The sequence below is a fragment of the Drosophila miranda genome, chromosome XR (genome assembly GCF_003369915.1).
Source record: "Drosophila miranda strain MSH22 chromosome XR, D.miranda_PacBio2.1, whole genome shotgun sequence".
Taxonomy (NCBI): Eukaryota; Metazoa; Arthropoda; class Insecta; order Diptera; family Drosophilidae; genus Drosophila; species Drosophila miranda.
The window spans coordinates 15,047,761-15,060,146 of record NC_046674.1 but is presented as its reverse complement, the minus strand read 5'-3'; the positions used below and the strand labels follow the sequence as shown (position 1 = coordinate 15,060,146).

The 12,386-nt window shown below is 45.9% G+C and overlaps 3 protein-coding genes across 5 annotated transcripts in view; 2 read left to right on the top strand and 1 right to left on the bottom strand.

Moving 5' to 3' along the window:
* Positions 1 to 4: 4 nt before the first annotated feature.
* LOC108152757 lies at positions 5 to 1,802 on the top strand. Its single transcript, XM_017282320.2, has 3 exons — positions 5 to 626; positions 696 to 881; positions 940 to 1,802. The coding sequence occupies exons 1-3, from the start codon at positions 106 to 108 to the stop codon at positions 1,739 to 1,741; spliced, it is 1,509 nt and encodes a 502-aa protein (XP_017137809.1). The 5' UTR covers positions 5 to 105; the 3' UTR covers positions 1,742 to 1,802.
* Positions 1,803 to 3,484: 1,682 nt separating this feature from the next.
* On the bottom strand, positions 3,485 to 4,166 carry LOC108152758 (mitochondrial import inner membrane translocase subunit TIM14). 2 transcript variants are annotated; one of them, XM_017282322.2, is made up of 3 exons: positions 4,063 to 4,166; positions 3,725 to 3,964; positions 3,485 to 3,665 (listed from the first exon to the last, which is right to left on the bottom strand). In XM_017282322.2, exons 1-3 carry the CDS (start codon positions 4,063 to 4,065, stop codon positions 3,552 to 3,554), a joined length of 357 nt encoding a protein of 118 aa, XP_017137811.1. In that variant the 5' UTR covers positions 4,066 to 4,166; the 3' UTR covers positions 3,485 to 3,551. The 2 variants fall into 2 exon arrangements, with proteins under 2 accessions (XP_017137811.1, XP_017137810.1); XM_017282321.1 differs by lacking the exon at positions 4,063 to 4,166 and having other exon boundaries at positions 3,725 to 4,056.
* A 994-nt stretch (positions 4,167 to 5,160) lies between these two features.
* Positions 5,161 to 12,386, top strand: part of LOC108151992 (MOB kinase activator-like 2) — a 38,646-nt gene continuing 31,420 nt past the window's right edge. The window contains exon 1 of one of the 2 annotated variants that reach the window (XM_017280961.2): positions 5,161 to 5,445. In XM_017280961.2, coding sequence (XP_017136450.1) covers positions 5,441 to 5,445 — 5 coding nt within the window. In that variant the 5' untranslated portion in view covers positions 5,161 to 5,440. Of the gene's footprint in view, positions 5,446 to 8,492; positions 8,952 to 12,386 lie in introns of those variants that run through there. The other variant, XM_017280959.2, reaches the window with a different exon arrangement.

Below are 12,386 nucleotides of genomic sequence, written 5' to 3'. Positions count from 1 at the left end.
CAAAGCAATCCAAGTTCGGGCAATCGTCTCGGACTGAAAATTCAGTTTTTGTTTATTCATAAATTCAAAGTTTCGCAGGGAATACACTAGGAAACACACCAGAACATGGCAAACATTGGACACTTTATAGATAGGAATGCCGACATTCGTGCAGCAGGGTTGTCCTCGTTGAGGACCACTGGAGCCGACAGGGAGAGCATCAAGGACTGTTTTGTCTTCAGCCATCTGGAGGAAAAGGCCGAGCATATGTTACGCGCCGAGTGCAAGCATTTGAAGATCCATTCAAAAAGCAAACGCACCCCGATTGTACCGTGTAATAGCGTGGGAGATCTCCTCAGTACGGAACTGAAAAAGACACGTTTCATGGCATTCAAGGAGAAGTTCTCCGAGGACATGTACTTCAAGAAACCAAAGTTGGGGGACATCACGCCGGCCCACTCGAAGCCGGACAGTGTGACCAACGAAAGTCGGACCTTTGGACGGCCATCCACCATTCCTGAGCCCCTATACGATATCATATTGCCACCGAAGCCAGCCGAGCAGGTCAATCGAGAGTTTGGTGAATTTCACCAGAAGCGGATCATCAGCCACAATCACTATTTCCCCTCGGAGCAGATCAATCGCAAGTTGGTATTTATGTATATAAAGATGACAATACTTTAAACTGATCTGCATACCCTTTGATTTTTTTTTAGATATGAAAAGCCCTTTGACCGCCTCAACTCGTTTGGGCAACAGACAAAATTCGATGGCATCGGATTGATGGTGAAACGTTGCTTGAAGCAGAACGGCGCGGACGATCCACATATGGTTATCGTCCGCAAGCCACAAATGGACTTTATAGATCGCACCTACGGCCCATTGGGATTGAAGTACAAAAAGTGAGTGTAAATAGATCTCACCTATCCAGCAAATCCAACATGAAAAACCACTCTGTAGATATCCATATGATGTGCCAAATATGATGCACGGACTGCGGCGACTTACGCCCAAGTGTGATGTCAAAATGCTGCTCGAAAACACCAAACCGAATACGAGCACTGAGAAGTTGGTGAACGCCTTCACTCACCTGAACATTTTGCGCCAGGAGCTGCAGAAGCGCATCGACTTCAAAATGTTCGACCTGATCTCACTGCTGGAGAAGAGCGACAAGGAGAGCACGGGATACCTGCCGCTGGATCGGATCATCGACATCATGCACAAGCTTCACATTCGCGTGGACGCCCGGAAGATTCGCATCGCATTGAAGCACTATCGAATGCTCCTCGACGAGGGCTGTGCCACGGAGCGCATCAGTTACCAGGAGTTTTGCCGTCTGATCTCCATTCAGGTGCCATTGCCATCGACGGGAAACATTTCGGCGATGCCCGAAAATAACTACAACAAGGATACCACCTATCGCCTGCTCTGCGCCGATCTCAATAAGACGCCCGACAAGGGTCGCGTCGAACGAAAGCACCAGCTGACGCTCGAGCAGCAGGACGCAGTAAACACTCATGTCGAGGAGCTAATATATCCCGATCGGGCTATGCTGTCGGGTCTCAGTCCCAGCGATTTTATGCGCCTACGATCCAAAGAACAGTTGCAGACTATATTCAAGGAGGTCGTATCCAAAGATGAGTTCGAACGCATCTGTGCCCAACTGATGGCCGACCATGCGGACCAGAAAGATATGTTTTCGATCGTGCAGTTCAAGGCCCTGATGGGGAACCCCATTCTGCACGAAGCGGATACCACATAGATACCATAGATACCACATTTACAACACGAGATGAATTAATAAATTGAATGAAAAAATTCTACTTTGTATCTGTTAGATAATTGTCAGGGATGGGCACGGCACTAATGAGTGTGTCCCAAACATTGAAGACAATTGTTCTGAAAAATCGCCTCGAATAGAAAAACGAGAACTACGACAACAATCGGCTCTGTAGTGGTTGCCTTTACTCCGCTTAGATTTCACCGCAAGCGTTGCGAAATACTCCCCGTGATTTCGCACAGTTTCTTCCTCGGCACATCGTTTGGCTATGATATTGAGGTACTCGTAGTTTTGTCGGATGGTGAGTTGGGTAATGTATACGCTTGAATTCTCCTCCTCCATGGCAGCGATTACTAGCTACTGGCGCCGGAATCAGCCGGGGAACCGACCGCTGAAGAATCCAGCCTGATGCGCATGAGATCCGGCTCTAGAACCATGCTGACGATGGTTTCGATATAGCTCTTGAAATCGTAGAGCACGTAATGGCTGAAGGGTTCTCTGAGAAGGGGCCGGATCTTCGAGACAACGCGTTCGTCTATCGACATGTTGTTGAGTGTAGATCCCTCATGATCAAAAGGCTCTTTCAAATCGTCATCGCTATCACACAGTCCTCCTTGATGGTCTCCACTAGATATTTACTATCAGAGTGCCGGTGTCGTAGCTCTCCAGCTTCTCCGTCTCGTAGACATAGTCCGGAATGGCGGCGTAATATCGAACCGGCCACCAATGCGTATCAGTAACTTTTTTCCTTTCCATTGCTCATCACTCAACACGAATTCGACCAATGCATTGCGGTAACTTTTCGAACTTTTTGAATTTTTTCAGACTGTTTCTTTTTTTGTGTATGTGTGATCTGGTCTACGGCAAAGTTATGTTTTTATGGGGAATCCTAGGACATGGATGGGAAAATGAAATCATTTTCGATTCAGAAAACTAAAACTAAACTTTCCCAGACGGAACCGATCAGATCGGATTGCTATATCATATAGCTGACATACATTCTCGTATAAGCAAGAGTATCAAGGACTTATGCGCCTAACGCAAGAAAATTAACAAAAAACGATGAAGTTTCATGAAACAACTGGGCCGGAGACTCTCGTGAAGAAGCCTAAGGCAAGGACAAGCTGCTGAAAGTTCGACATGTACTGCATGATATTCTCCAAAGAGTTCCATAGCCGGAATACCGACTATGGATCAAATAAGTGTCGCACCTTGTCAGAGGAGGAACAAGCTTAATTCCGAGTTTGTGATTGCCTAAGCAAACACTTGAAAATAAGTCTCCCGACAATGGAGTCCTCTGTTATATACGTTTTGGCAATCCTTTACATCATCTGTCTGAATGCAAAGTTGGTATTCTCTTTGCACAATCCCTTGATGCGCACATGTAAGCATTGTCTGAAGATCGTAGATATAGCGAACCTTTATCCTCTTTTATGTTTAAGCTTGCCTATTAGGGGAGGAGCTTGTCTGCCACGCCCGATTCATTATCTGCTGGCACTACAAGTGCAAGTGCATTGATAAACACGATTATCTCGGGCCCGGGCTGGGGTGCATCTACCATATTTTTCATTAAACAAAATCCTGAAGAATCCATGGCCCGAAGAATGTAGTGAGCTCCAAGCAGGAAATGAAAGGGCTTGAAACACTTCTTCTTGCAGTGGCATGCATCTTTCGTACAGTCCAGAAATTACGGGTGAAATAAACCATTAATAAACAAGCGGCAGCTTTTTACATGCTAAACACAAACTATTTTATTTACACTCGGAGACGGCAGCGGGAGCCCTGCCGACAGTTATTTGGCATTGTCCATAAAGTCCTTGGCCTCGTTGATCTTCGCCGCTAGATAGGGGGAGCCACCCCGATCCGGATGATTCAGCAGCATGATCTTCTTGTGTGCATCCTTAATCTGCAAGAGAATTGCGGATGGGTGAGATATTCCTACAAAGGATGCAGCACGTGCATTACCTTTAGCTTGGAGGCACTTGGATTGACGCCCAGAATGAGGGCCGCTTCACGCTTATTCATCTTGGGATCAAAGCCGCCCTTGTAGTACTTCGAAGCAGCCATGCTCTCGGCATCGAACTTGGGTAGGTTCTTCAGGACCTCGTTGAAAGCGGTGGTCATCTGGGGCATGCGCCGCAGCATATGCTTACCCGCAAAGCCCACGGCTGCCACTCCGAGTCCCGCCAGAATAATGGAGCTCGCCTTTACAGTAGATTTGTGAGTATCCATGGTGCCAATTTGATATAAGACAAGTTATAAATCTAAAACTTTTGTTTATTCGAGAATGAAGTCATTTTTACCATTTTTATGTAATTTTAACAGCTGTGACTTTAGTGTGACAGCACGCGTCGAGGGTAGGTAATCGATTGCAAAAGTGTTATCGTTCACAATTTACATGTTCTGCCTGCGAGTGCACATTAATTGCAAAGGGAATCTTTGGAAAACATATATGAATACATTGCAAACATCCACAAATTAACAATGGGGATTTATGAACCAATAATTTGAAAATGGCGCTCTGTGTTCGCTAAAATAATACTGAAAGAATCGAAATTTGTATTATGGTATTTCACAGCCAGGGCTGAAGCACCGCTTCAGCTCAGCCGTTGCGGAGCAGGTGTGCAGCCCGAACACGCAATCAAAGCAATTCAATGAGCAACATTCCGCATACCCTAGGAAGGGATATTATAAAATTGAGAAAATGTTTGCCATCTCAGACTCCAATGAATGCAGAAACTAGTCAGTACTATTTCAACGAAATTTTGCAGTTTTTGGTCTGCTCGGGATCGGGATATATATTCAGAAAAACAGAATTACGGTATTAATTAGGGGCAATAGGGTATAAATATGTCCATACCACCGGTTGACAAGCAACAAGTGTTCAAATGACGTAACACTTCGTGCTCTCTTACGTTTTATTTCATGCTTTGACCTTGTTTGCTTAAACCTTATTTTAGACACAACCCCATAAAAGGGACTACTTAAATTTAGCATATCTTGTAGAAAATTCATTCATCAATCGGATAAAATTATGTGTTCAGAGCTGAGCATGTCAGCTAACTAATATTATATTAAACCGAATATGAAAATCGAGGAATATGCCTTCTGTTCATGGAGAGAAAACGTTTAGCCCATTGTCGACCAGTGGGTATTTAAATATACCCCGCGAACGGTATATAACATGAAGAATTTTGAAACAGAGAAATATATCGTGGTCGTTTTCTTTTGTAAGTAAGGATGGACTTATAAGAATTTACATACAGTAATATTTTCCGCGGCTCAGCCCAAGTTGTTCACCTGTTTAAATAGGGGGGGTTGAGTGGGCTAAGCTCGTTTTTTCATCGGTATATTTACGGTATATTTCTGAGGGACTGACGGTATATTTGATCGATAAGTCCACTGGTGCACAAACAAGACGAAGAAGAAGCGAGAAAATTTCTGATGTGCAAAAAGTTTCAAAACGGAATCCGTATATTGATTTACAAAAGAAAAAGTGTCCATTGGTCCGATCGGGCGATATATCTGGTGGCGGTGGTGTGTCCGGTGAGCGTGTGTGTGTGTGAATGCGTGCGTCCAGCTGGGAAAACTACATAATTTGTGGCAAAGTCGGGAGCAGCAGCAGCAGCCGTCAAGCTGGAGCGAATTCCAGAATATCTGCGCGACACGGTCGACTGGTTGATGGGGTGAGTTAGTAGTAATAGCCACATTTGATAACACCTGACTCCCTGACATCTGCTCCCGGATCGCTGCAGCAGTGGCGGCCAGTGGGTGAGATGCATCCACAGACGGTAAAAACGGCCACAAGGTGGTACGGTTACGACGACGTCGTCGCTGCCACTCAGTGGGGCCGTCTCTTGTGTCCTCTGCATTGCTCGCATCGCGTCGCCCCACCAGTTTGGCCCCTCGCCAATTGGCCTCGTTTCGCGTCTCTGTCGTCACAAGAAATTTCTTTTTTCGTCGCTGCCTTTTGTGGCTGCCTTCCGTTGGCTGCCCCTGCAAGACGGCTCTCCTACTCCTGTAGGAGCTGCACTGGTGTTTGTTCCAAAAAATCAATGGGACAGCATTATCGATTTCTCAAATGTGGCTGTGTGACCGAGTAATGTAATCGATGTACACCGTGTTCGTATGCTGTCAATGTGTGTGTGATCAGTCTGCTCCTCTGTCTGCATCCAGACATCCACACAACCACAAGCACACATCCGCGTCCGAGTCCCAGGCGCAAGGCCATCGCTGCGCTTTGATTGCGTTTATTTGTGGTTCGTCTTCATCTTCTGCTTCGCTCAGCATACCCTCTAAACCATGGAGAAACTCGGGTATATACATATGTTCATCAACAGGCAGAAGAACGACACGCATCTGTCCATCTCTATGAGCAGCACATACAGAATTCTATAGGCGTATCTTCTGAAACGACATTGGAAAAATTAATATCTAGAGGGTATTTGGTAGTCGGCCCACTCTAGTGTGGTCTTCTTACTTGTTGTTTATGCTTCTACGCAGACAAAACGAAATCGAAATCGATGAGGAGAGGAGAGCAGAGGAGAGGAGAGGAGGACGTTGCAGGCGGAGGCTATAGATGATAAGGGCCAGGTTTAATGAACTAGCTAATTTCATTGCCATACTCGGAAACGGTTCACGTAGGCGTGAGTCCCATAAACATATATATGGGAAATCGGTGGATATATAAAATCAGGTACCTGTGGTACGGTTCGTTGAAATGTTCCCCCTTGAAGAGCCACCTAACTCCCATATATGAAAAATGATTGCAAATCAGATCTACCCAAAGTCATTTGGGGGCATTTCTATGCCTTGCGGTAATTTTATTCTCATTCAAAGCTCAATCTTCAAAGATCTACAACACGAGGAACAGGAATGGATGAAAGAACACAGTTGAAAAAAAAAAAAAAAGGAGACTACTCTACGAAAGGGTTGTCATGGGAACCATAAGATGTTCCTACCTGCGGATATAAAGAGGGAATTAGCTCTTCAGAGTCCCAGCCCACTTTTGGTGGAAATCAGCCTGCTTTGGGTAGATCGGGTACGATAGGTACAGACGATTATTCAATGGAAACTCAAGAGCTGCTTTTGGGTTGGACGGCGAATCCAGTCCGCAGAACAAAGGAGATGTCTGCCCTGCAAAATGTTTAATTAAATTGCATGTAATGCAGATTTTAAGTAGTTTTCCATCAGATTGTGTCAGATAAGATGTGGAATGATATGGAATAACATTCAGGCCCGATTTGAACATTTTGTAAGCCAGGAATGAGTGCTAAAACATCCAATTAGGCACAGTTTAGTGATTAGGCACACAAAGTGAGCCGTCGGTGTCGGAATATGGCGGAAATCGAGTTGATTGGAAGCCATTCCGTGGCTCTCCTGTTCCGCCGGACAAATTAAGTTCACACAACTCGCTGACAACTTGATAACGTTGGCTATCCCGACGGCGATGTCGTTAGTCACATCTATATACACGAGTACACACACACCCACACCCACACACATGGGGGTAAACCTTTTGTGGATGCTGTCGCACAAATTGGCAAAGCAAACGGCAGGGGGGAAATAATGTAAACGATGTGAGAGAGCAACAAAGAACAAACAAATTGTGTCACATGTCACACCCCATAACCCAAAAAAAAAAAACAAAAAAAAAAGAAAGGAAAGGAAAAAGAGGGGAAAAGCACACATCCGCAAAGATGGGAGAAATATCTACACGCTGCAGGATGGATGTGGAGGAGATACATATATCCGGAACGGGTTTGAGTGGACGTCATCGCCCTCCAATGGAGCAGCAGGGTTTTTCATTAGAGCCCAGGAAAAACAATTAAAAATGTGGCCAAGAGAGAGGGAGATAGACAAAGAAACAGAGAGAAAATACATCGATTTCTGTTGCCTTAGCCACAGCGAGGAGAGCTCTTGATTTTACTGGGGAAAGATATGTACATATGGACGTACATATAGTCTTCATTCTTCATTCCCTATAGACCATGTTTAATCTCGATTTTGGAATGAATTTCCTCAATTCGAATATTCTGGAATATAGTATATTGAAGCTGTTTTCCTAAAGGATCTTGGCTCCACAGAAATTAGTTTATAGATTATACTTTTCTTAAGTAATTCTTCGACCTCCTATGAATAAAGATATGCATAATATATGCTGGAGATGCTCCAGATGTGTCGATATATAGCTGTTTGTGGAGATGCAGCCACCATTAAACAATGGTTCTGCAGGGACATCAAAAGAGAAGACGATCCCAGGTACATCATTAGCTACCCTCGCCGCTTTGCCTGCCTGTCTGCCTGCCTGATGGCATGTGCAGCGGCGGACAGCCTTGAGGCGCACTTAGCAGAACTCTAATTGAATTAGAGGCGGCAACGGGTGCAAGTGCAGTGCGGAAGAGGCAGAAGGGGCATAAATACAATAATGCGAGTGGTATGAGGCCCGGCGGAAGAGGCAGCAAAAGAAACAAAGTGACAGTTGGCCATTTTTTGTTGTGCTTCATTGATTGGCAGACCCGGACAGGGCCTGCTGCTGGGGGGCCCTGCTGCCCCCGAGTCCAAGTCGAGTCGCTGGCTAGAACCCGCCGGGAGGAGGCGCAAATCACTAGACCAAATCAATTTTGCAGAGCAAAAGTCCATCCCCGGGCCGGGGATTGTGTATATTTAGGTTGTGCAAAGGCTTCCCGCTCTGGCGTGCCCTCGAGCTGGGTGCCACATGCCCCGGCCGTGCACTCAGTTGCAGTCGAGCCCTGAGCGCGGCTAGTTCCTAGTTCCCAGTTCCCAGCTCCCAGCTCCCAGTTCCCTCGGTCATGAACTGGGCCATCTCGAACCTGACGGGCGGCAACCGCGTCAGTCGGGCCATTCTCGTGCGCTACTCCTCAGTGCCGCTGGCGGATGCTGGCGATGGCTCCTCCACGGGACCGCAGACTCCCACGGCCTCCACTCCGCGAGCGTCCGCGTCGCACACCTCGCTGTCCTCCACATTTGCCGCCACATTCCTGCACTCATCGTCGCGACATGTGCCCGGACGCGCCGTGCCGCGACAGAGCGCCAACGGCAACGGCGGCAAGTCGAATTCCAATGCTCCACCGGGCGGCGGAGCCGCAGCTGGAGGCGGCGGTGGCGCTGGCCCTGCCACACAGCTGTCGCTGCCAATGGACGTCGAGGAGACGGTCACCTGTTTCTGTCGGTAAGATCAGACGAAGAGGCATAGCGATAAGGATATTTATTGAATATTTCTGATCGCGGGCAAAGGAATGGGAACGGGATAAGTTTGATGAGGTACGTGCTTCCCCAACTAAAAGAATAGTGCGGAAGGAATATGCCTCTGGATCCAGAAAGCTTAAAAGAATTGCTATAGGTATATTCCAAGAGATCTCTCATAATCGTATACCAAAAACACCAATAAAGCTTCAATGCCATAGGAACTTAGATAAACAGTCGAATATTTGCTATACAGGTAATCGATTGACCGCAGAACAGATCGGAAAACAGCCAGAAGTCTAATTGAATTATAAATACAGCTGTTATCAATCGATTCATTATTAATTCACGAAATATGGGAGTTTTAAATGTGGAATCCTTTCAGTGTTGCCCCTTTCTCAACTCCATCTCAAAGATAGACCAATGGGTATCCTCTGGTCGACCTTCAGCCTGCTTAGCCTATTGGTTTTTGTCTTCGTTCCGAATCCGAAGAGTGCTTCAAAGAGGGACAGGGACAGGGACAAAGTAATTTGCAAAGTCAAACATGTGTGTTAGGGCTCTCTTTACTCTTTACTCTCTCTCTCTCGCTGTCTCTCTCGATTTCTTACTCTCCCTCTCTATGTGTGTGTGTGTGTGTTTGGTCGCAGTTCAGAAAAACAGCTGATTTTCTCTGCCTATCATTGTTTTTGTTTTCGCCATTGCGGCGGTTTCTCTATTCTGCCCCACGCCCCCCCTGCCGCGGGCACTTCTTGTAAATTATTAAATTTTGCTTTTGCTGCGCAGTTTTTCCTTCATTTTCTTAGCGTTTTGTGCGGTTTCCATGTGGTCGAAAGATAAACATACATAAATAATCGGTGGTTGGGTTGGGGGTCACACTTACATACATACATACCTACATACCTACATATGCACATGTGCATGGGGCTGTGTGGGGATATGTGCCCCTTGCCTTCAATTTGACACGCCCCCTTTCGCTGCTTGGCGACACATAAATCACACAGCGACAGATCTGAGACGCATATGCATAAATCTGTATACGCACACACACACGCATATGGGAGTGTTTGTGTGCATTTATGTGGCGCTACATTGTGTTGTTTCTGTTTTTTGCGCACTTCCTAAATTCGACGGCTACCTCTGACGTCATCTGCAATGCGCATGACCCACAGCAGAGAAGCAGCGCAGCAGAGCAGCAAGCACACAATAACTGTAGTAATGGCAGCAGAGCAGAGCAGCAGCAGCAACAACAACATCTTGATACGTCTTGCTGTTATGTTTGTGTGTGTGGGGATGGGGTGGCGTGACCGACTAAACGGAACTCCCGCCGCCTTTTCTTTCCTACTGCCCGCAAATAAAACTAGAAAAACGAATAAAAAGAGCAGAATAAAAAACAAAAACAGCAGCCAGAGCCGGAGCCGGAGGCGGAGCGACAGCGACAGCATCAGAAACGGCAATAAAAACAAGAAAGAAAGGTTAACTTCAGGGGCCGATGCTTTTGATACCCTCCCTTGCCGATCGATTGTTTCCTGGGCAGAAGATTACGAATATTTAACTTGAATATTTCACATGCTTTGCAGTGGGTTTGTGTGCGTAGATGGCAGGCAAAACGGAACATTGCACTGGTGCCAAACACTGTTATACGTTCCACATGTGGAAGAAAGGGCAAAGCTTCAAAAGTTCTTCATTCCCTGCGTCCAATCATACCCTTTGCTAGGGTATACCATCAACATAAACATCAGCTACGGCAATAAAAACAATTTAGAAAGAGAAAGGAAGCAATCGAGATAGAGAGTGAAGGCAAGAGAGCAATATCGGGATAGTATTTTCTTTGCATACTTCTTCCGTTTATTCCGTTTGATTGTTGTTTTTGGTCTGCCACCAGGAACAGATCTATCTCTCTCTCTCTCCCTCTCTCGGTGTCTCTCGTTAGCAGCTCTTTCACTTTGTAATTAAGTTGTGCAGCGAGCGGTGGGGGGCAGAAAGTGAGAAAATATGGAGTGCTGGAGTGGGGGCTAAGGGAGAAGGGGGACCCAGGTAGAACGATAATTAATCGTAAATCAAAGATAACAGAGATCGATAAACAACAATAACAATTAAAACTTGCTTTGTGGGGGCCACATGTGCTTACTTTTCCAAAACACCTGCATATATCAATCCGCTATAAGGAAATCGAGAATAAGCTGTGTAAACTGTATTATTATTCTTATAGGGGGCACCAATCCAAAGTACCCTCCTAGCCCTCGCTTAAGCGGGTCTTGTTTTTGAGTCGTCTTTCGATGGTCGAATCAGAATATTCAAAGCACGATTCCAAACTGATGGCATAGGCGAATGCTTCTTGTTTTTTCTATCGTCAAACCTTATACAAGTTTAGTTTCTTCAGAGCTCACTGCATTCACAGTAATAGCAATCTAAGCGAAGGCTAAGCGTATCTTTTTTCATACACCAGACTCCCTTTTTCGTACACCTTATTTCGTACAAACTACAATATTACTTGCAATATTTTGATTAGACCATTTCGTGGACCAAATTGTATTATCCTCATATTTGTAAGGCCACTGTGGCCCCACTAGAAGGATAACTAAAGGTCACGAGCCAAATCAAACAAACACTTTCGAGAATAATCAATACAAGTTTTCGATTAAATAGGGTCAACCCTGACAGCTTCTAGATGATTCTGAATGCAAGGCGAAACTTTTGTAGAACAAGGATAAACTCCAAAGGGAATCGATTTGCAAATGATTTTGATTGCTTTCAAAATATTATTATCAATTTATGAAGAGAGCAGAACCACTTTCTAAAAGCTAAACAAATTGTACGGAATATCCCTAAGGCCCTATGAGGGATGTTTAAAGTTTATTTCTTGCCCCGCGATAGTTCGATGCTGTGAAATATGGTTTTTTCTCGAAGCCTCAAAGGGGGACAGATCCAAAGATTGATGTCCTTTGAACTGCTTCAGCAAACCAATACACGCCACCGCACAGGCTCCTCTCTTTCGGAGTAAAGTAGAAAGGATAGAGGATGGAGAGAACTAGAGAACGTGTGCAACGCAGCTTCAATAGTCGTTGCTGCCACAAGTAATGGGCTCAAAGCAATTCAAGTAATGGCAAGTGGCATAGACAGAGAACCGCTAGAAAGCAGCCGAGCGTCGCGTAGTTGCAGTTGCAGTTGCCGCACTGCCAGACGCAGGCTCCACAAGACACGGCGTGGCTCATGGAGCGCGTTCCATTAGCCGCTCTGTGTGTGTGTGTGTGTGCCTTGTAAACGACTCTGCCAGTGGTGCAACTGAACTTGCCGCACTGCGTCGCGGGCGGTCACAGGTGCTGGCTTGCTGGCTGGCTGGCTGGGAGGGATGGCTGCCCGGGCGGGTGATTCGTTCCCGACTTTATCTGCTTCTCACCTTACGCTCCTTCTTCTCTATCCC

What these genes read in the sequence shown, in the direction of transcription:
- LOC108152758 (XM_017282321.1), bottom strand. Translation starts at nt 3,991, where the DNA reads ATGGATACTCACAAATCTACTGTAAAGGCGAGCTCCATTATTCTGGCG. An exon ending in CAAGTGCCTCCAAGCTAAAG is followed by an intron (nt 3,666 to 3,724) that starts GTAATGCACGTG and finishes ATTCTCTTGCAG; the next exon opens with ATTAAGGATGCACACAAGAA.
- LOC108152757 (XM_017282320.2), top strand. Translation starts at nt 106, where the DNA reads ATGGCAAACATTGGACACTTTATAGATAGGAATGCCGACATTCGTGCA. An exon ending in TCGGAGCAGATCAATCGCAA is followed by an intron (nt 627 to 695) that starts GTTGGTATTTAT and finishes ATTTTTTTTTAG; the next exon opens with ATATGAAAAGCCCTTTGACC. An exon ending in TTGGGATTGAAGTACAAAAA is followed by an intron (nt 882 to 939) that starts GTGAGTGTAAAT and finishes ACCACTCTGTAG; the next exon opens with ATATCCATATGATGTGCCAA.